General features: G+C 52.3%; 2 protein-coding genes across 3 annotated transcripts; one reads left to right on the top strand and one right to left on the bottom strand.

The window, feature by feature from the left end:
- Positions 1–6: 6 nt before the first annotated feature.
- On the top strand, positions 7–7,325 carry LPCAT4 (lysophosphatidylcholine acyltransferase 4). Of its 2 annotated transcripts, XM_002930298.4 has the most exons (14): positions 7–208; positions 1,453–1,595; positions 1,908–2,128; positions 2,506–2,618; positions 2,736–2,796; positions 3,082–3,140; positions 3,326–3,360; positions 3,891–3,945; positions 4,118–4,200; positions 4,453–4,578; positions 4,920–5,052; positions 6,180–6,278; positions 6,611–6,767; positions 7,034–7,325. In XM_002930298.4, the coding sequence occupies exons 1-14, from the start codon at positions 95–97 to the stop codon at positions 7,186–7,188; spliced, it is 1,554 nt and encodes a 517-aa protein (XP_002930344.1). In that variant the 5' UTR covers positions 7–94; the 3' UTR covers positions 7,189–7,325. The 2 variants fall into 2 exon arrangements, with proteins under 2 accessions (XP_002930344.1, XP_034517114.1); XM_034661223.1 differs by lacking the exon at positions 1,453–1,595 and having other exon boundaries at positions 23–208.
- Positions 7,326–8,511: 1,186 nt separating this feature from the next.
- On the bottom strand, positions 8,512–19,302 carry NUTM1 (NUT midline carcinoma family member 1). The gene is made up of 8 exons (XM_019793126.2): positions 19,235–19,302; positions 17,749–17,844; positions 15,391–16,090; positions 13,296–13,424; positions 12,081–12,220; positions 11,290–11,579; positions 10,906–11,022; positions 8,512–10,545 (listed from the first exon to the last, which is right to left on the bottom strand). The coding sequence occupies exons 2-8, from the start codon at positions 17,762–17,764 to the stop codon at positions 8,512–8,514; spliced, it is 3,426 nt and encodes a 1,141-aa protein (XP_019648685.1). The 5' UTR covers positions 17,765–17,844; positions 19,235–19,302.
- Between the last annotated feature and the right edge of the window lie 148 nt (positions 19,303–19,450).

Below are 19,450 nucleotides of genomic sequence, written 5' to 3'. Positions count from 1 at the left end.
CCCGGCCGGAGCTCCGCAGCCGCAGCCGCTGCTCTGCAGAGCGGAGCCCGGGGTCGGGGCCGGGGCGCCCTCGCTCCCACCTTCTCCCGCCGCTATGAGCCAGGGAAGTCCGGGGGACTGGGCCCCCCTCGACCCCACCGCCGGACCCTCAGCGCCCCCCAACCCCTTCGTGCATGAGTTACATCTCTCCCGCCTTCAGAGGGTTAAGGTAAAGTGTGAGAGGGGGCGTCGGGAGGACTCGTGGGGTAAGAAAAGGAGGCCGTTTAGAGCCCAGGCAAAGATGGGGATGGGGCTCCGGAAAAGAGGCGGGTGAGAGGCTTGAGGGGAGGGTGTCCGGGGGAGCGCACGTGGGGGCGACGGGCGCGGGCGAGAAGTCCTTGGACAGGGCGCAGGCTCGGACGATGGATAGCTCGGAGGTGTGGAAGAATTGACTAGGTGAGGATGGAGGACTGCAGGAGACCCGGGGTATGGGGAGATGGAAGATACTGGGGAATGCGGTTTACATCCTGCGGAGGCCAATGAACTAGGATGGAGGTGGAGGCTACGGAAAGCGGGGGGTGGGGGCAGGGGCGTGCTGAGTGCTTCTTCGAGGCTCTGAATGAGAGGGAAGACATCTCTAGACCCGTAGCCTGCGCCCTGTGTCGATCGAACACCCCCTCTTTCCACTCCCCCCTCTCCCCGCACTGCAGCACCTCCTGGTGGGGGGCAGGGAGGCTGAGAAGGGGGCTGGCTACAGGAAGTGGAGAGCCGCACCAGCCTAGGGGAACTGGGGAAGGGTGTGGAAAGGGAGTGTCCAAGGTTTCTGCTGCCCTCACCGCCCCTGAGGCTGGCTCCTGGGGCACAGTTTGTTTACCTGCACTCTCCCAGGGCAGCCCTAGGAGTCACCCTGGCTCCTGGCAACCCCTACCCTGCGGAGTAGGCCACGCTCTCCCCCCACTCCCAATCCTAGGGGACTGTTGTTGAGTAAAATTAGACCGGCCTGGGCCTAAAAAGTAGACCTCTGTGTGTTCCAACTCTCTACCACTTCCCAGGGCCAAAGTAGAAAGAACTGTGCACCTGGTTTCTGTTGGACATAGGATCTATTTATGGAATGCGAGGTGGGGGAGGAACTATCTCCAGCCTCCTCTCCGTCAAGCACTGTGCTGGGCGCCTCCACAGGGGTTGTCATTAAATGCTCTTAACAGCCTACCAAGTGATAGATGCGTTTTATGATTTAAAAAATCAGGTCCGATCCTAATAATGAGGCCCCTGATCCTATTAATCCTTTATCCTCTCGCCTTTATTGGTATGTTCATCTCACCTTGGATTCCGGCCCCATCTTCTTTTCCCACACCACCTGTCTCCTGATCCACAGGGGGGTGATGGCTCTCTGCTTCATCCTTGTGGGAGAAGGGAAGCAATGGAGAGAGTGTCTCCCAGGCCTGAAGTGGCATTTTCTCCCACCCTCTGCAGTTCTGCCTCCTGGGGGCACTGTTGGCCCCCATCCGAGTGCTTCTGGCCTTTATCGTCCTCTTTCTCCTCTGGCCCTTTGCCTGGCTGCAAGTAGTGGGTCTTACGGAGAAGCAGCTTCAAGAGCCAATTACAGGATGGAGGAAGTAAGTGGGGGTCAGCCCCCAGAGACCCTACTTCTCTCTTCTCTTCCCGCTCTTTGAGAAGAAACGGAGGGAGGGTTCTGAAGCTCGCCTCCCCAGCGTAGGTAGGTGAGATGAGTCAGCCAGGCTCAGACCGGGTACCCAGGACCTCAGCTCTAAGTGATGTGCCCGGATATATCCCAAAGTCGGCAGACTCCAGCCCCTGGGCAGAGGAACAGAGGACGAGAAGGGCAGCTGTTTTTCTGGGTGCCTAAGCCTGGGGGTGAGTGCGGGACAGAATCACCGCCTCTGCTGATGCCCAGCCTTGTCCTGCAGGACTGTGTGCCACAACGGGGTGCTGGGCCTCAGCCGCCTGCTCTTTTTCCTGCTGGGCTTCCTTCGAATTCGCGTTCGGGGCCAGCGGGCCTCTCGCCTTCAAGCCCCTGTCCTTGTTGCCGCTCCCCACTCTACTTTCTTTGACCCCATCGTTCTGCTGCCCTGTGACCTGCCCAAGGTCGTGTCCCGAGCTGAGAACCTTTCCGTGCCTGTCATTGGAGGTGAGAGAGCATAAGAGGGGTGAAGGGGAGAGGTGACAACTCTGAGCAAAAAAGGGAGGAAATCAGAGACGCTCTGGAGAGAAGAACTGGCCTCAAGGGGGAAGGGAGAGGTTAGAAGGGAAATCGGCTGTTGCTGGCAAATGAGATGCAAATGGATCCCTTTTGTGAACCAACCCCTTAGATTCTGAGGGCTGGTGCTTAGAGGTGTTGGAAGGACCTCAGATCACTTGCCTAAAAGGACAACACACAATAAAAAAAAAAAGGGTCCCCAGCGCAGAGAGACACTGAAGCATCTCTTGTTGAGTAAGGGGAGGCTGCAGGTATTAATGCCCCTGGGTAAGAACCAAGTGACTCCTTGTATCCTCTCTGGACCCCAGCCCTTCTTCGCTTCAACCAAGCCATCCTAGTATCCCGGCATGACCCGGCTTCCCGTCGCAGAGTGGTGGAGGAGGTCCGAAGGCGGGCTACCTCAGGAGGCAAGTGGCCCCAGGTGGGTAAGGGTCACAAGATCTCACCTTTTATGTGCTCCCAAAGGGGCTTCTCTTTCCTCTCTCCCCTGCAGGCTACCCCACCTCATTCCGGTCCCTCCGGTTTTTTCCCCCCCTAGGTACTATTCTTTCCTGAGGGCACCTGTTCCAACAAGAAGGCTTTACTTAAATTCAAACCAGGTGAATAAAATGATTGTGGGTAGGGCTGTAGGAAAAAGAGCCCCGGATTTGGAGGGGGACTCTGGAATAACCCAAGAAGTGAAGTGGGGATCATAGGGAAGAGAGACAGGGTACTTCCTAGCTGACCTTGAAAAGTCTGTAGGAGTCAGAAAGAAAATTACAAATGAAATAGAGCCAGGCCAGGTCTCATTTCAGAACTGTCCCAGACCCTGACACTTCATGCCTTCTAGCTACCTCCATGAACTAACCTCTCCCTGGGGGGTGGGGGGTGGAAATGGGATTCAGGAGCCTTCATCGCCGGGGTTCCTGTGCAACCTGTCCTCATCCGATACCCCAACAGTCTGGTAAGTCTGGGTCCAAGAGAGAAGACAGGGGAGCCCAAATCCACCCTAAATCAGTGAAAACTTTTAGTGTCATGGGGTGTGCATGTGGGGGGGGGGCAAGGTCAGGGCCTCTGCCCAAAGAGGATTGGCTAGCTCCGGGGAAGAAAAGTAATGCCTTTCTCCCCTCATCTCTGCTTCTCCCCTAGGATACCACCAGCTGGGCATGGAGGGGCCCTGGAGTGTGAGTCTTGGTGTTCCTGGGATGAGGGTGGGGAGCAGGGCCCATCAGAGAATTCCTGGCCCATCTTCCAATCTCCAGACAAGGCAATCTCTCAGACTGAGAGAACTCTAGAGAAGAGGGTGCCTGTTTCCCTGTTTTGTTCTCATCTGCTGATACAATCTGGAAGTGCTTTCAGCCATCCCACCTAATCATTCCTGCTGTGATTGTAGCTCCTTTGAACTTACCGTCCGGTCTTTCTGAGCCATCTCCCTCAGTCGTCTCTTCTTGAGAGCCAGCATGGTTGCCTCACCTTTTCTGCAGTTACTCACACCTCTTCTCTGGCAGGTCCTCCTCACGCCTGTCCCCACCATGCTTTCTCCGTACCCTCTTCTGGCCCTTCCCTCTGTCTCCCAACTGCGTATTTACCCAGTTCACTGTGTGGTTAGAGGTCCGTTTTTATGTGAATGGGCAGAACTTTTCCCCTCCCCTCCTCAGGGTGGGAGGCCCCATAGTTAGAGATTGGTGAGCATCTGAGGTCTCTCTTTTCTTAGACTGAAAGTCCTCTGGCTCACAGCCTCTCAGCCCTGCAGCATCGTGGACGTGGAGGTAGGACACCTCCCCACCCTCCCCGACACCACCTGGGTGGGGAGGGGAATTGGCATCAGCTGACTCTTGAAGGGAAGAGGGTGGGAGTGCTCACCCACAGCTTTGAGGTCCTGATGAGAAGTGTGTGTGTGTGTGTGTGTGTGTGTGTGTGTGTGTGTGTGTGTGTTTTCAGTTCCTCCCCGTGTACCACCCCAGCCCGGAGGAGAGCAGAAACCCCACCCTCTATGCCAACAATGTCCAGAGGGTAATGGCACAGTGAGTATCCCACAGAATATTTCCTGGAACAGATATACAGGACATAGGAAGCACAGGCGGGTGGTGGAGGGCTGAGGTTCCAAGGCAAAGATGGGGGATGGGCATTGGGATGGGCTCTGCACAGCCGAGACTGGGGGTGGTTAAAGGGACCTGGTCTACTCCCTGTTCAGCGGCCCAGACTTGGTAATGAAGCCTCAGAAGACTCTTCTTCCTTGTCTCCCCTCCCCCATTCCATTGCTCTTCATCCTGTAGGGCCCTGGGGATTCCAGCCACCGAGTGTGAGTTTGTAGGGAGCTTGCCCGTGATTGTGGTGGGCCAGCTGAAGGTCGCACTGGAGCCACAGCTCTGGGAACTGGGAAAGGTGCTTCGGAAGGCTGGGTATGTGACCTTGAATGTAAGGGTATGGGCAGTGTCACGGATGGATAGAAAAAAAAGAAGAGAGAAATGGGAAGAAGGAAGGAAAGTCTTAAAAAAGAAATAAGTGGGAAGGTAGAGGATTATTTTTTAAGATAATGGAGTAAAAGGAAGGAGGTCAAAAGAAAGGGAAAGATATATAATAAGCCCAGTGAGAAAAGGAGGAATGGCTCTCAAAAGGACTGTGAGGTAGGGCCCATCTTAGAAAAACACCAGCTATAGCTGTGCTGGGGGGCTCTTGGGGCTGCGGTCAAGGTCCAGGAAGAAGCTGAGTAAGCTCTCTGCCTTCAACGATTCCACTATAGGCTGTCCCCTGGCCATGTGGACATGGGAGCCGAGCCAGGCCGGAGTCGAATGATCAGCCAGGAAGAGTTTGCCAGACAGCTACAGCTCTCTGACCCCCAGACGGTGACTGGAGCCTTTAGCTACTTCCAGCAGGTAAAGCAGCTGGGATGCAGAGGCCAGAGCCCAGACCCTGCCCTCCAGGCTGACATGCTCAGGTTTTAAGGACACTATCCAGTGGGCCACATGGGTGGCCAGCTTGGAACCTGCCCTGGATGTTCTGACAGCCATTGTTGGAAGGTCATCTACTGAGGTCCACTGGAGGATTCGTTTCTTATAGAGTATCCAGTGCATTGGAGAACAATGTTTTCATTGTTGTGGGAAGGAACAATGGAGAAATGATCAGTCAGTGAGGTCCATAAGTGTCCAAAGCCACTTTAGAGATTGGCAGAGATGGGGGACCATACAACCTTGTACAAGGGGCACCTCTGAGTAGTGGGAAGATGATATATGAAGGAGAACATGGGACAGGTTAGATGGTGATGAGTTTGAGACTCAGATCTTTGCAACACTTTTTAAAAATAACCCATAGCTTCCCTAGGGGATTCCTGAATTATCTCAAGAATTTTGTCACTCCATAGATTTTCTGGAACTTAACCAAGTTTTCCTGTTGAATTACAATAATCCCAAAAGATTCTTAATGTTTGCAAACAATCACCACGGGTTCCAAAGAGCTCTCCTTGGTCTAAGATGCACACCATGGGTCTCAACATCCTGAGTGTTGATTCCTTAGATTGGGGCCGACTGTGTCTGAAAGGAGTTTCTCCACTTAGCTATATAGCAGAGCAGAGCCAAAACTGGAATAGCGTAGTTTCACCATGGCAGGCATCCTCCTTGGGGTTTTTTGGTAAGAAATTATGCCAGTGGCCCCCTTTTAGTCTGTTGGACCAGTTCTCCATCATAGTCAGCAGAGAACCAGTTTTTCCAGCTTTGGGGTATGTCAGAAATTTGATGGTAATAACTTCAGCATTCCTGAGGGATTCCCTAACATTCACAGGAGATCCCTTTCAGGGGAGCTTCGTCAGGTGACGTGGAGTTAGCTCAAGCGAACCCTTGACCTGTGAGAAATCCCAGGAAACCTGGAGAGTTTAGGGCTCACAGTCCTGAGGGAAGCAGACACAAGGGTCATTCCTATGCTTGCTGAGAAAAGAGAGGAACCAAAATGCAGGGTAGGAGGGAGGACGCAGTGTTGGTCCTCATACTGCCCTGGTTTCTCCCTCCAGGATGCCCAGGGTTTGGTGGACTTTCGAGATGTGGCCTTGGCACTGGCAGCTCTGGATGGGGGCAGGAGCCTGGACGAGCTGACTCGCCTGGCCTTTGAGGTATCAGGTTGGGGGCGGGGGGGAACATGTGTTGGCCATGCCTACCCCACGCAGAGGCCTCTGTGGGGTGCTGCTTCCAGTAGCTTCTAGATAGTAGGTGCTCAGTATCCACCCCAGTGCCCCAGTGTTGAGACCTGACTGAGAACGGGGCGAGGGCAGCAGCTGTGAGTTTTTAATTCTGCACAAAGAGCCGGGGTGGGGGTGGCAGGGGAGACAGGGAGGGCCTATACTCCACACTCTCGGAAGAGGAGGAACCTGTCAGGCAGACCTGCAGGGCAGTGTGGGGCCATGGCTTGTGGAGAGGGCTTGACTTAGGTCCCTTTCTGTGCCAGCTGTTTGCCGAGGAGCAAGTAGAGGGGCCCGGCCGCCTGCTGTACAGAGATGGCTTCAGCACCATCCTGCATCTGCTGCTGGGGTCACCCCGCCCCGCTGCTGCCACTCTGCATGCTGAGCTGTGCCAGGCGGGTCCCCACCAAGGCCTCTCCCTCTGTGAGTCACAGCCTTCTCTGCCAGGAGGGCTTGGGCTACCATCAGCACTGGGCTGGGAGGGAACAAGGGCTGGTGGCCAGTGGAGGGGTGGAGGGTTCATGCTTGGAGAGGTGAGGCCGGGAAGGCGGAGAGGACGGAAGCGTGGATTTGAGAAGTTGAAGCACGGATGAGAGGGACGGGACATACCAATTCCGAAGAAGAGCAGGGCGGCCCTCTTCCCCTCCTTAGATCGTTTGACTTTTTCTCTCCTCACTTTGCCTGTCCAGGTCAGTTCCAGGCCTTCTCCCTCCACGACCCGCTCCACGGGAAGCTGTTCAGCACCTACCTGCGCCCCTCCCCGAAACCACAGGCCTCAGCCCCCGGCGGCCCTGCGGCTCTGGCCAACGGGACTGTGCCAGCGCCCAAGCAGAAGGGCGACTAAGCACCTCAACCTCCCCAGCTCGCCTCCGGCCTGCCCTGTGCCTCAAGCCCATTTCTGCTCCTGCTTGATTTTTTTGTTATTGTTGTTCTGTTTTGTTTTGTTTTTTTAAGTTGATTTTCGTTTTTTGTTTGGGTATTTTTTTTTTGTAAAAAACTATTTTATATATAAATATAAATATATATCTCTATCTATTTAAAAAAATAAGCTTGTTATATTGATAGTATCAGCTGGGAACAAAAGAGATTAATGGTTGCAGGCTGCCCATTGGAAGACCCCAGAAGTTCCAAGGGTCAGTCCTCTTACCATTGCTGGATGAATCCTCACTTCCAGCTGGACTACATGGGGCTCCTTCCTGCACAGGAATCATGCCGATGTCACACCGTCCCCTTCTGTTGTCACACCCTATATATGTACTTTTATATGTACATATATGTGCGTATATATATGCACATGAACCTCTTTCCAGCCTATTCGCTCTTGTTCTGTCCTCACTAGAGATTAAAAAACAGCTAACTACCATTTTATATTTAATAATCCCACTGAGAATGACTCCCCCTCCCATGGTGGGAGCAAAGAGCTGTGTCCGTGGCACCCAAGCGTCTGCCCTACAGCTCAGACCAGCCTCAGGAGGCTGTGTTTTGCCTGGAGATGGATGAATAGAGGACATTTAAGTCCCTCTGTCCAGCCTCTTCAAGGTAGGGGAAAAAAACAAGGCCGCCCCCTAAAAAAGGTACTGTCTAGATAGAGTTATAGAAAATTAGTTAGATTTAGGAAATTAGATATCTAACCCAGAGATCTGATGGGTTTAAAAAAAAAAAAAAGCATCTTTCCATCTTACAGACTTTTAAAGGGAGACAGAAAATGACGGCCCGCCCCGAGAAGAACTCCCCAGCATCAAGTCCAGGCTCTTCCTGAGGGGAGGCTAGAGTGATCGCTGGGAACTTCTCAGGACAGGAGCTGGTCAGGGAGCGTGGGTAAGGCTGGCGGCTAGACGGATATCTCAATCCAGTGAATCTGGAACCCCCTCCACCACCTCCCTTTCAGCACCTCACCCCGTCTAGCAGCAAAGAAATGAACATGAAAGGGCACATTGCAAGCATTTTCCAACAACCAGAAAATCTTTTATTTTTCTTTTCCCCGTACAACTTCCAAAGGTACTCCACCTCCCACCAAGGGGACCGCCTCCAACCTAGCCAGAGTGACCCCCCTCCCCACACTCGCCACTCTTGCAGAACAACAAAATAACACGGGGTTGAGAACCAGTCTATGCTGGGGCCCCCACTTTAGGGATCAGCAGGTGGGGTAGGTGGGTCCTGCTGTCCCCTACTGACTACGCCGACGTTTCTTCCTTCGGCCGGTAACAAAAGTGTCACGCCGCCTTTTACGAGGCTGTGAGGTTCGAACCACTCCCAGAGCCAGGGGTTTCTCCCCAGAGATGTCAAGGTCAGCTCCCTGGTGGGGCCTCTTTTCAGCAGGGGCTGGACCTCCACTGAGAGTTCTCTTCCCAGACTTGGCAACAGGACGTGGAGACTGGCCAAGGCCTCTCGCCTCAGCAGAGAGGGAGTGGGATGCTCTTTGGACCCCCCGCACTCCCGTTGAGGGCAGGCCTGAGGCAGGGTGAAGACTGAAGGGAGGCGCCCTTGGTGGCGACAGGCTAAGTTTAGAAGCCAAGAGGTAGGCAAAGCTGGAGAGTTCCTCATCCTCCCCCTCCCCCTCCTGCTGCTTCTCCTTCCCTTTGGCCCCATCTGTTGAGCTGCATGTTTCACTGACAGGAGAGGTTTCTCTCAGAACTAAGGCATCCCTGGCCCCCAATCTAGAGGAAGTGCTTCCAAGGCTCTGGTGAGGAGATGTTGATTGGGGGGTCCCATGTACATAAGACTCTTGATTCCCTGGTAAGGGAGCAAGGTCTTCGGGCTTGGATAAATCAGTAGTATCCTCCCTGCCCTCTCCTTGGGGGTCATAAGGATTCAAATTTGGCCGGTCAGTATCCTCGCTGACCCCTAACTGGAGACCACAGGCATCTCTAATATCTAGTATGTTGACATGTTCTGTGGTTTCCAACAGAGGAGAGATGGAATGGCCTCTGCTCCCCGCCTCCAGGCTGGCCTCGGGGAAGGAGGAAATGCCCTGGGTCCCCAGCACAAGGATATTGCCTTGACATGCAGGCTGAGGGGTTTCTTTGGGAACCTCCGGCGTGGGGGCACGGATACTACCTTCCAGCAAAGGGGGGCAACCTTCAGCCCACAGATCGCAGGGATCCCCTGTAGCCTCAGGGCTCTGCTCTCTATTTTCTTTAGGTCTTAAGGCTGGGCTGTTGGCCCTCAGAGGTCCCGGCAGGCTGTGGCAGTTCATCTTTTGCAGGGCAGCCATGCCATCTGTGCCTCCACAGGGAGTGGCACTGCCCCCCCCATCCCCAGGTGCTGTGGTTTCTCCAGGACCCAGAGAAATGTGGCTTCTGGAGCCCAGTGCCTGACAGCCGCCCTGAGGCTCAGTGACACATTCCCCATCGCGGAAGTTCTCTATGACCTCCTCAATGTGTAGGGGCAACTCCAAGCCTACGGCATCCAGCTCACTGCTCAGCCAAAGTCCTGGACTGAGAGAGGCTCCGTCCCCATCCCTGTCACCAGCTCCTCTAGGGGAAAGGTTCTGATCGTAACTCTGAACCACGGGAGGACTTTTGTCATCTCCCCACATGGCTCCCAGAGAGCCTTCCTGGGGCACTGCTAGTAGCTCCTTCCCTTGAGGAAGCATTCCAAGCCCCCCTAGCTGCTGTCCTGTCTGCAACCCCGGGACCCGCTTTTCTAACCCCTGTCCTTGCAGAGGAGACAGCTCTTCGAGGCCCACATCCAAACTGGGAACTATCTCAGGCTGGGAGCCATCCTGCCAACAAAGGGGCAAAGTCTCGGAAGTTCTGTCAGCCACCAGGGGGTGCACAGGAGACCTAGCACCTCCCAGGTGGTCATCCTGATGTGGAGGTATTTGATCTGTAACTTTCCCGGGCCCTCTTTTCTCCATATTTAAGGACACTCGAGTTCCCTGTGGAGCTGGGGGTTCTAGCTGCAGGTCCCAGCTGCTGGGGGATGGCACGGGGTTCCGGTCTCTGCGCATCCCCCTCGGGCCATCTAGGGCCCGCTCCTGCCCACCCTGCACTTCTCTCACCCGTTTTCCTGGAGAAGCAGCCTTTCCAAGGCGAATGGTGCCCCCAGCCACCCGAGGCCTAGGTGAGGGCCGAACCCGCCCACCCCCATCGTCATCCTCATCAGAAACAGAAAGACTGGAGTCCAATTGAGCTCCACTGCAGCTAGAAGGTGCCTCTGCGTCCTCCTCTTCCAAGGCCAGGAGTCTCTTCTGGACCAGCTGGAAGGAGAATGGACAGACACCGTTCTATACAAGGCTGTGAGAAGTGGGGGCTGAGGGGCTGGTGAGGAGATGGTACTTGGACAAGGCAGGGAATGCAAGCAAGTGGCATAAGTCACGGTATCAAAAACAGATACCATAGCTCTTTCTGCCTTCTTAGGTCTTATTCCCATGCTTTGACCACTTATGCTCTCTCCCCTTTTCCTTCCTGTGTTTCACAGTCTCTTGCCTACTTGTTCTGCACCTGAATCTCAATTCTGAAGCTGTCTGTCTCCAGAAGTCATACCAGCCAAGACAGCGTAGGGTTAGCTTAAATCACACAAGCTTCTTATTCTGATATTTCCTACCTCCCAGGTTTACCTGGGCAAGGCTGAGTCCTTCCTCTTGCTCCAGCTCCTCAACTAAGGCCAATGGATCCCTCTGCCGTTCTGGGGACAGCAGATCTGCCAGAAACTGAGGATGAATGACAGCCTCCACCTGGGGAACAGAAGAAACAGTGATCTGAGTCCTTGACAGGAAGTAACCTGTGAACCAAGAGGCTCTAGAGAAGAAGCCATGTGTCCCCCTCCCCCAACCCTCCCCGCCACCAGCTGTACACATTCACGTAAGTGCATGCATGCACACACACTTCTCAGTAGGAAGGCAGCCTAGTTCCTAACTGCCTCAGGCAAAGCCCTAGCTCTTTAGTCCCCTGGAGTTTCCACCCCAGGGTCTACTAGAAACCAGATACCAGGTCCAGCCCACCTTGGAGACAAAGACCTCCTGAGAACAAAGCTCATCAAGGTAGCTCAGGAGGCCTGGATCCGAATACATCCCTTCCTCCTCCTGCTGCTGCTCTTCTTCCTCTTCCGGTTTTCCATCTGCTTCCCCGATGGCCAACTGACTCCCCACCAGCCCTTCCATGATGTCAGCATACTCCTTCACAGCTTCTGGTGGGATCTCCTTGGGGGCCTCAGGGACCGGAGACCTCTGCGTTTTGCGCTGCCGCCGGCGGGGGGGCCGTGCCTTGGAAGCCGCCTTTTTGGGAATGTACACTAAGGGAAAGATGGAAAGGAGGAATGGGGGGTGCCACAGGGACTGTGGCTTCCGCCTACCAACCTTGGGTTTGTCAGGGCAGCGATCCGGGTGTGTGGAAAGGCTGTGGGCTGGATCAGGCCTGAAACAGGGCAGCCATGGGAGAAGACTGTGGAGCTGGAGGGTCTAAGAGAATCAGTGCGTGAGGCATCTGGAAACCCCTGTAATTCCAATAAGTCCTCTGACCCAGCCCCCATTTCTCAGGAAGATGAGGTGCTATGTGCCTCACGCACAGTCTCAGAGTAGTTGGTTCACTTGGCCAAGATTACAGTTTGGGACAAAGGGAACCCGAGAAGCCAGCCTCCTATGTACATATGCCCCGTTTAGTACATCAGTGCCACCCCTGGAGGGACAGTGACAGAAGCAAGGCCAGCCAACGCCTTCCCTATCCACCACCGCTCTGTGCACGCCTCCCTTTGGGCCTCGGGCCCCAGGCTCCTGCTGGAATGCGGTAGTCTTACCTGGCTGCTGGTTAAGGTCGGGGGCTGGGAGCCCTGAAGGGTCGAGTTTCAGAGGGGCTGCAGGAGGCAGCCCCTGGGACCCACTGGTCAGCTGTGTGTTCCGAATCTGCATCTCCTCCTCAGCCTCAAATTCCATGAACCTGCAGAGGGTGAGGAAGGCCGGACACCAGCAGGGAGCTGCTCCCAGACAGCCCAATAACAGTTCTGGGGAACCTCACAAGGTCACCACAGAGTCCCTTACGCACAGTCATTGGTTAGGAAACTTGTGGAGAAAATGAATGTCGAGCTTCTCCAGGACAGAACCATCCCTTTCACTTCTATCTCATCCTGGATCTCACCCAGCATTATGGAGGGTGTACAGCAGCAATTAATACAGCCTTGCTGAAGCCAGTCAGGCCTATGCCAAAGCTGGCAGGATCCCACCAGCCGGCCCCACAAGGCCTCATCTGCCCCTACCTAGAACCATAAAGGACGACTGAAATCCTAAAGCAGGGCCTGGGATTGCAGTTCAAGGCAGTTCCCACCAGGAGGCAGTGCTGAGATCCAAGACCTGAGGCTGGGACTGGGGGCCAGGAAGAGTAATTCTAGGAGGTATGGGTCCAGAAGGGAGGAAATGGAAACTAAGTTTTGGAAGAAAGGGTCATTTTCCCCAGAGATACTTCTTTAACCAAGGGGATGATCACGGGGAAGCGAGGGATATGAGCCAGGAGACCACTCCGGCCATCCAGGACCTTCCCCTGACCAACCTCTGCAAGCACCGAGCCCTCCCTGAGATAACAGGGTAAATGATTTCCGTGTCACTCTTTCTAGAGGAGGAGTGGTCTCCAGGTCTGCATCGATAGCCTCTTGCTACCTGGCCAGTGAGATAGGAAAGAACCTGCCTAGTAGGGCTTACCTCCCCAGTGTAGGTCCCTTTAGCAAGGAATTTTTACACCAATTGGGCTCCAATCCTATTCTAAGAGCTTCAATATCAAGGACCTATATAATTCAGGATCTGGAGGAGAGAGAGCTTCCAAGGTGACAGGACAGAAAAACCCAAGAGTCAAGGTGGTGGAAGCAGTGAGATTCCAGGAGATCCCATTCTAGTCTACACCGCTCCTCCTAGCATCCCTTTTAATAATCACCCACACGCCCAGATTCAAGCCTTTTACTTGCCCCCATCCATCCCTCCACCTCACAGCACCCCTCAGGAGAATGAGGGTTGTTCAGACTCACTTTTCTGCCATCTCATAAAAGATCAGCCGGTCGAAGTTGCTGGTGTGCTCCCACTCCTGCACAGCCCTTGGCAGTCCCTCCTCCAGGGTCATAGTAGGCTTCAGCCGGGCCAGGGAGCGAAGCACTGGGCTAAAACCCCCATTGGGTCAGTCATGTTCTACAGTGTGCCCCCCCAATCCACCTGTCCCAACAAACACCTCAACACACACCCCCTTGTCCCTCAGCAGAGCTAACATGCCCCCCAATCCTTGTCACGCCCCACCTCTGGTTAGACTTCCAGGCCCCCAACCTCCCACCCACCCATCTACCATACTAGACTCTTCCTGCTGAAATTTTCAAATCTCACACAAAATCAGAAGATTGCCTCTGCTCTCCACCTTTTCAAATCAATCACCCTTAATTCTCACAGTGCTATCCTCAACTAAACACAAGGAAGAAAGCATTCATGTTATTAAATATTCATTATAAAGTAGGCTTAACCCTGCCCAAAGGCTCTTGCTTTTCAAAAAAAAAAAAAAAAAAGGCACTATCTAACCCAAATGAATCTCTAATTAAAGGTTGTGTGGTGTTTTTATTTGTTGGGTTTTAAGTAGTTTTTTTTTTTTTTTTTTTTTTTTTCCTCTGGGATCCCCTTCACAGACAGTCAAGTATCAGTACTCTTTAAATTCTCTATGATTCATTTTTGCCTTTCTGACGTGCCAGAGACCTCGAGCACTGTGCTTAGAATCACCTGCTGAGGCGTGTTACAATTCAGGAGTCCAGCACCCCAGGGTCTCTGGACTGAGTATTTTACCAGTTTCCTGGGCGACTGTTGGAGAGAGTGTGGACTGCATTTTGGAGAAGACCCTGCGTGGAGCCCTCGAGCATGGAGAGCAGGAAGAGGCTAGCAGTTAGAAATTCAGCCTGTTAGTCTCCGAGAGAACTCAGAGCCATCTGGAGAAAGCAGGAAGCTGGTAAGGTGCTCCACACCAAGGACTCTGGGGGAGCCTTTTGATTTATTCACGCCAGAGTCAGAGTGGAAAGGGAGATTCCTTTAGGAGCTCAGAGACTGGGAACACAATGAACCTGTTTTTTAAGTCCAGTAAAATGTGGTATGTGTTACATAGTGGTTTACACAGAATGTCGAGAGTGCAGTGCTGTTGAGGGAAGCCGTGGGTCCTCGTGGGAGGAAGAGAAAATTCCCCAGATGGTTGGCTAATGGCTCAACTTTATAGACACGACAGACAGCCCCTGACCCCTGGGGTCCTTGGCTAAGCATCCACTCACATAGACATTCTGGCATTTTGTCAATTCTTTTCCTTGTCTCAATTGCCTTTTTTGTAATAATAGCAATAGTAATAGCAGCTGCCACTTAATAAGGCACTCTCTGTGCCAGGCACTCTGCTAAGCACTTCACAGATAAGAACTCATTTCATCTCAGCAACCCTCTGAAGTCGGGATAACCACCCCCTTTCTAGATGAGAAGACTGAGGGCAAGGTAGTAAATGTGGGGCCCAGGGTCACCAATCTAGCAAGCAGAGGAACCTAGGCCATGGGTCACTACGCGAGCGAGCTCTCCCACCTCCCTATTTCAGCTTGAACTCAGAATAAAATAGGGGGTGGTGGGGAGGGGCGGCACATCCTTTGCCTGGCCCCCCACCACCCTCCACTCCTACACAAAGGGTCAGGGCCCAGCCGTTTGGAAGGCTCAACTTGATGTCGGACAGTAATAAAATAATAATAAAATAGAATGGTAGGCCCACGTATTGGTGTCAGAGGCCTAAGCTCCACCCATGGCCCTTCGCTTCATCATAGGAAACCTCTGGGCTTCAGTCTTCTCATCTCTACGTGAGGGTTACGTTAGCGTGCTTGCCTGAACTCAGGGTTGTGAGGGTCACTTGAGAGAAGACACCTGAAAGCTCGTTATAATCTGGGAAGAGGGTAAAGAGGCTTATCCTCATCATCATCATCGTTGTTATGCTTTTTTGTTCTCAGAGCCTCGCTATCACCCTCATGTATTCCTCAAGCATTCCAAAATAGCCTAACCTCCTGTCCAGCCCAGAGTCCTCCTTGTTTAAAAGCGCTAGGATAATTAATCTCAGATCTCCCCACTTACATAAGAAAGCAGGCAAAGGCTTCTGCATCAGGACTTTGAGATAAGTGTCTCCGAGCCAAGGCTTTGTAGCGCTGCCAGCGTCGGAAGTTCTCATAAACACCTTTGGAGGTATAGGAGAGGTCACCCAGTGAGGGCTTACATTGGGCGGCCAACGGACCTCCTTCTCCGGTTGCCCCGTGTGGCCCTGGCCAAGCCTTTTCCGGGGGCACGATGGGGGCCAGTTGGGCAGCTGGTGGTAGAGCCTGAACAGGAAGGCCTGGGAGGCCCTCCTGGCTCACCCCAACAGCCTTAGTGGGCAGAAGGGTTTTCATGTTAGAAGCAGTCATGAATCGAGGGGGAGGACCCTCAGGGGCCCCGCAGGGAGTGCCTGAGGCAATCCAACTGAGGGCTGGCTGAGTAAGGATGAAGTTCTGAGTCTGAGAGGGCTCAGCTGGCCCCCCTTCTGTCTTGACTTTGACAATGACTCCAGCCCCAGTGGGGCCAGGGCCCCCATCCCCTGTCACCAACAATGGGCTGGGGAGAGCAGAGAGCACCAAAGGGTCGCCTGGAGAGAATGCTGAAGGCATGGGAGGCTGTGGAGGTGGCTCCCAGGGTGGCTGGTCTGGTGGGCCAGCAGCAGGCTGGGGAAACGGAAGTGCAGTGAAAGGAGACAGGGCGGCACCAGGTTTCATGGCCATATCTGGTCCCGACAGTGAAGATGCTGTTGAGATGAAGAAAAAAGAGGGAATGGAGTAGGAGAAAAGGAGGTCAGAGGTTAGGTTGTCGGAGTTCCATCTAGTCCCTGAACAATCAGAGTGCTGATTCTCAACAGGTGAGGGAGGGATTGAGGCAGGGGAAACTGCATAGTTTGCAAGTGTTCCCCCAAGTGATTTTGATGTCCCTTACTCCTAGGTGAGAATTATTGCACTAGAGAACTTGCAGTGACCCTTGGGCCCATGAGCTCATACTCTCTAACACATGGCAGCCAGCACATAGTACCTCTTATTCCCACCCACTCCAAACACGTTCAAACCACCTGAACCCTGCCCCCAGGGACCCTGTGGTCCCTGCCATGACTCACACAAGTGCTGTTCCCTGCAGAGCGTGTGTGGATTAGGTGTTTGGTTTCCAGAAATTTTGTTACATAACAGCCAGGAATGACTAAGAGATAAGGACCAGGAAATGGGTGAGGGGAGGTGTGGCTAAGAAGGGAGGTTTCCAGAGCTCTAAGTAGCTGCTGGACATGTTAAAATTTGGTGTAGACTAGCTGTGGTCCTTCTGTTTGGAAGTCCCAATAGCAGAAATTTATGGTCCACTATGAAAAAGGCACAATGAAGTCTGAAACACAGTATGGGCTGAGAAGGAGCTATGTGGACTCCAGGCCAAGAACCCAAGGATAAATACCTAAACTGTGTACTTAATCAATCACACGTGTCACAGGATTTTTAATTATAATAATAGAAGATCATTTGCCTAATTTCACACAAGTCTCCTCCTCCTCTAATAAAGAATATTCCGCTGGCAAACTAACAACACTCAGCTTCCACTTCCTGACCATGAAAGACACACGGAATATGAGCAAACTCATCATCTCAACCACACAGCAGAGGGCCAGGAGGATTCTGTGAAGTGAAATGGGTCTGAGGGCCTGAGCTCCACAAAAGGTAGAAAGACTGAGAGCATCTCAGGGAAGGCCCAGCTCTCATTCTGGTTGCCCACCTCCCCTGGCCCCGGGAAATCAAGGAAAACTGCTCCTGGAACTGGAAGAGAAGCCATCTCTGGGGCAAAAACGAGGCATCAGGCTCTGAGCAGAGGCAATTACAGTACCTTCCAGGCTAGCGTTTGGGAGGACATTTCTCTACAGACTCGGCAACAGATAACCCAGAGGAATAGTTTCCCAGCTAAGGTCTCCACCCACCCCCCTCGATCCGATGGAGTGTGGTTCCAGCTCCGCTCTCTTAGGGCATAATTCAAGAGCAGGCTCCAGTTGCCTAAAGAAGACCGGGAATTTGGACCTTCCCCTTGAACCCTCTCTGTGCTGCTCGTACCACACACACCCCTCCGTGCCACACAAACACATGTTGAAGGGATCCCTCTTCCAGGGAAGCAAGTTGCTAACTGACATCCCTTTTCTATACTGAGCGCATTCCTCTGAGGGGCTTTGATCTGTCTCCCAGGAGGCCCTCTTCATCCCCTAACCCGGTGCTAATGGCACAATCTCCTTCCCCAGCCTCCCCAAGACTGATGACTTTGCTGGGGTCTAGTGCTCTTACAACCCTCTAGGTCAGCCCCCAAACCTGGTCCCCGGGTAAGATGTCAAATTTGAATCCCCAAGGATGTGCGCAGGTAGCGAGGAACTTCCCCACCACGCAAACTTACCTCCATCTGAAGCCATCCTCTCAGGTTTGGGCACTAACCGTGGCTGTCTGGACACCTCCAGAATGAGACAGTCAGGTCCAGGACCCAGAGATCAACCTGGCCCCAGTAGATACACAGGGATCCAAGGAAGGGAAGATAAAGATCAGATCAAAACAGAACTAGAACCTAGGATTCATAGCATTCTGCATTGGGGGAGGGGAGGGAAGCAGGGGCAGAGGTAGAGAAAGACACCAAAGGGCCCTGGTAAGTAAGCAGTAACCAGGAATTCCCGCCAAATCAGAGTATGGCAACAAAATTGTTGTGTGTCTTTTTAGGGCAGTTTGTAAATTCTTTCTGATTCCCAACATTACAGCTTTACATCTTGGTTACCTATACATTTCTTCACCAATATATATATAGTTATATGTCCTTCAATCCCACCCAGTTCTGTAACTGATTTCCTATTAATAGCAGGCTGTGACAGCCCCTTGGCTTAATTCAATGTTGGCTATATTTTCCAAACCAAATTCAGAGCATATAGTCTGGGCACTTAAGGATCAAAGAAACAGAACATTTGAACCTAGGATTGTCTCAGAAAATCAGGGTGTATGATTGGGTGCATGCATATCATTTCCTTAGAAAGCTGTCCTGCAGGGGCGCCTGGATATCTCAGTCGGTAAAGCGGCTGCCTTCAGCTGGGGTCCTGATCTCAGGATCCAGACCAGCGGCAGGCTCCCTGCTCAGCAGGTGGCCCTGCTTCTCTCTCTCTCTCCCTCTGCCTGCTGCTCCCCCTGCTGTGCTCTCTCACTCACTCTTTCTCTCAAATAAATAAATAAAATCTTAGAAAAATAAATAAAGCTGTCCTGCAGTCCCAAATAGTCCAGTACCATCAGCTCTGCAGTCCACAGAAGGTTCAGTTTACTGTTGGCTGAAAAGCACCACTTTATCAAAAACTGCCATTCAGCCTAAAATCCCAAAACTAAAAAAGTCCTTCTTTTTGTTAAATTATTTTGTTGTTTAAAAATTTTGTTAAATAATTTTAGTTTTTGAAATGACAAATACATTAGCATGGTCCAAAAGTAAAACTTTGCAAAATGGAATATACACCAAGTGTCCTTCCCAACTCCTTTCCCCTGGAACTGATATCTCTCCCTCTCCCTCTCTCTCTCTTCTTTCTTTTTGGAACCAATTTCTTTATCCAAGAGGAAACCAACAGTATGTTTCTTGTGAATCCTTGCAGAGATATTTTATGCAGCTACAAGCAAATACAGACTATATACTTTTAAAAAAGAAAAATGCTTTCAGGCTTTTCTTGGTTATAAAATTAACGTATGTTCCAACGTTTTTGCCATTGTAAATAATACTGTAACGATCGTCTTTGTAATATCTGGGTTCCAATTGTCGTTTTTTAAAGCCCAGAGTTCTATAAAGAGAATTTTTACGTTCTTTTAAAATTTCGAAATAACCCTAGGAGGTGCATCGTATCATGCTATTATTAGCTACTCACCACTATAAGAAAGAGCGCTGGATTTGTGGTAAAGAAACCTGAGTTTAAATCTTGGTTCGACCCCTAAAATATACTTCACCAGTTTCATAAAATAACTTCACGCTCTCTTCGCTGTACCTAATATTGAATACCCATCATGCACTCTTTACCGCCAATACTTTGAAATAGGACGGGGGAACCGGATGTGAAAGAGGGGAGGGAGGAAAGCTTTCTTCT

This window comes from Ailuropoda melanoleuca, chromosome 5 (assembly GCF_002007445.2).
Source record: "Ailuropoda melanoleuca isolate Jingjing chromosome 5, ASM200744v2, whole genome shotgun sequence".
Taxonomy (NCBI): domain Eukaryota; kingdom Metazoa; phylum Chordata; class Mammalia; order Carnivora; family Ursidae; genus Ailuropoda; species Ailuropoda melanoleuca.
Note: the sequence above shows the minus strand (reverse complement) of the source record. Positions and strands in the feature narration are given on the sequence as shown.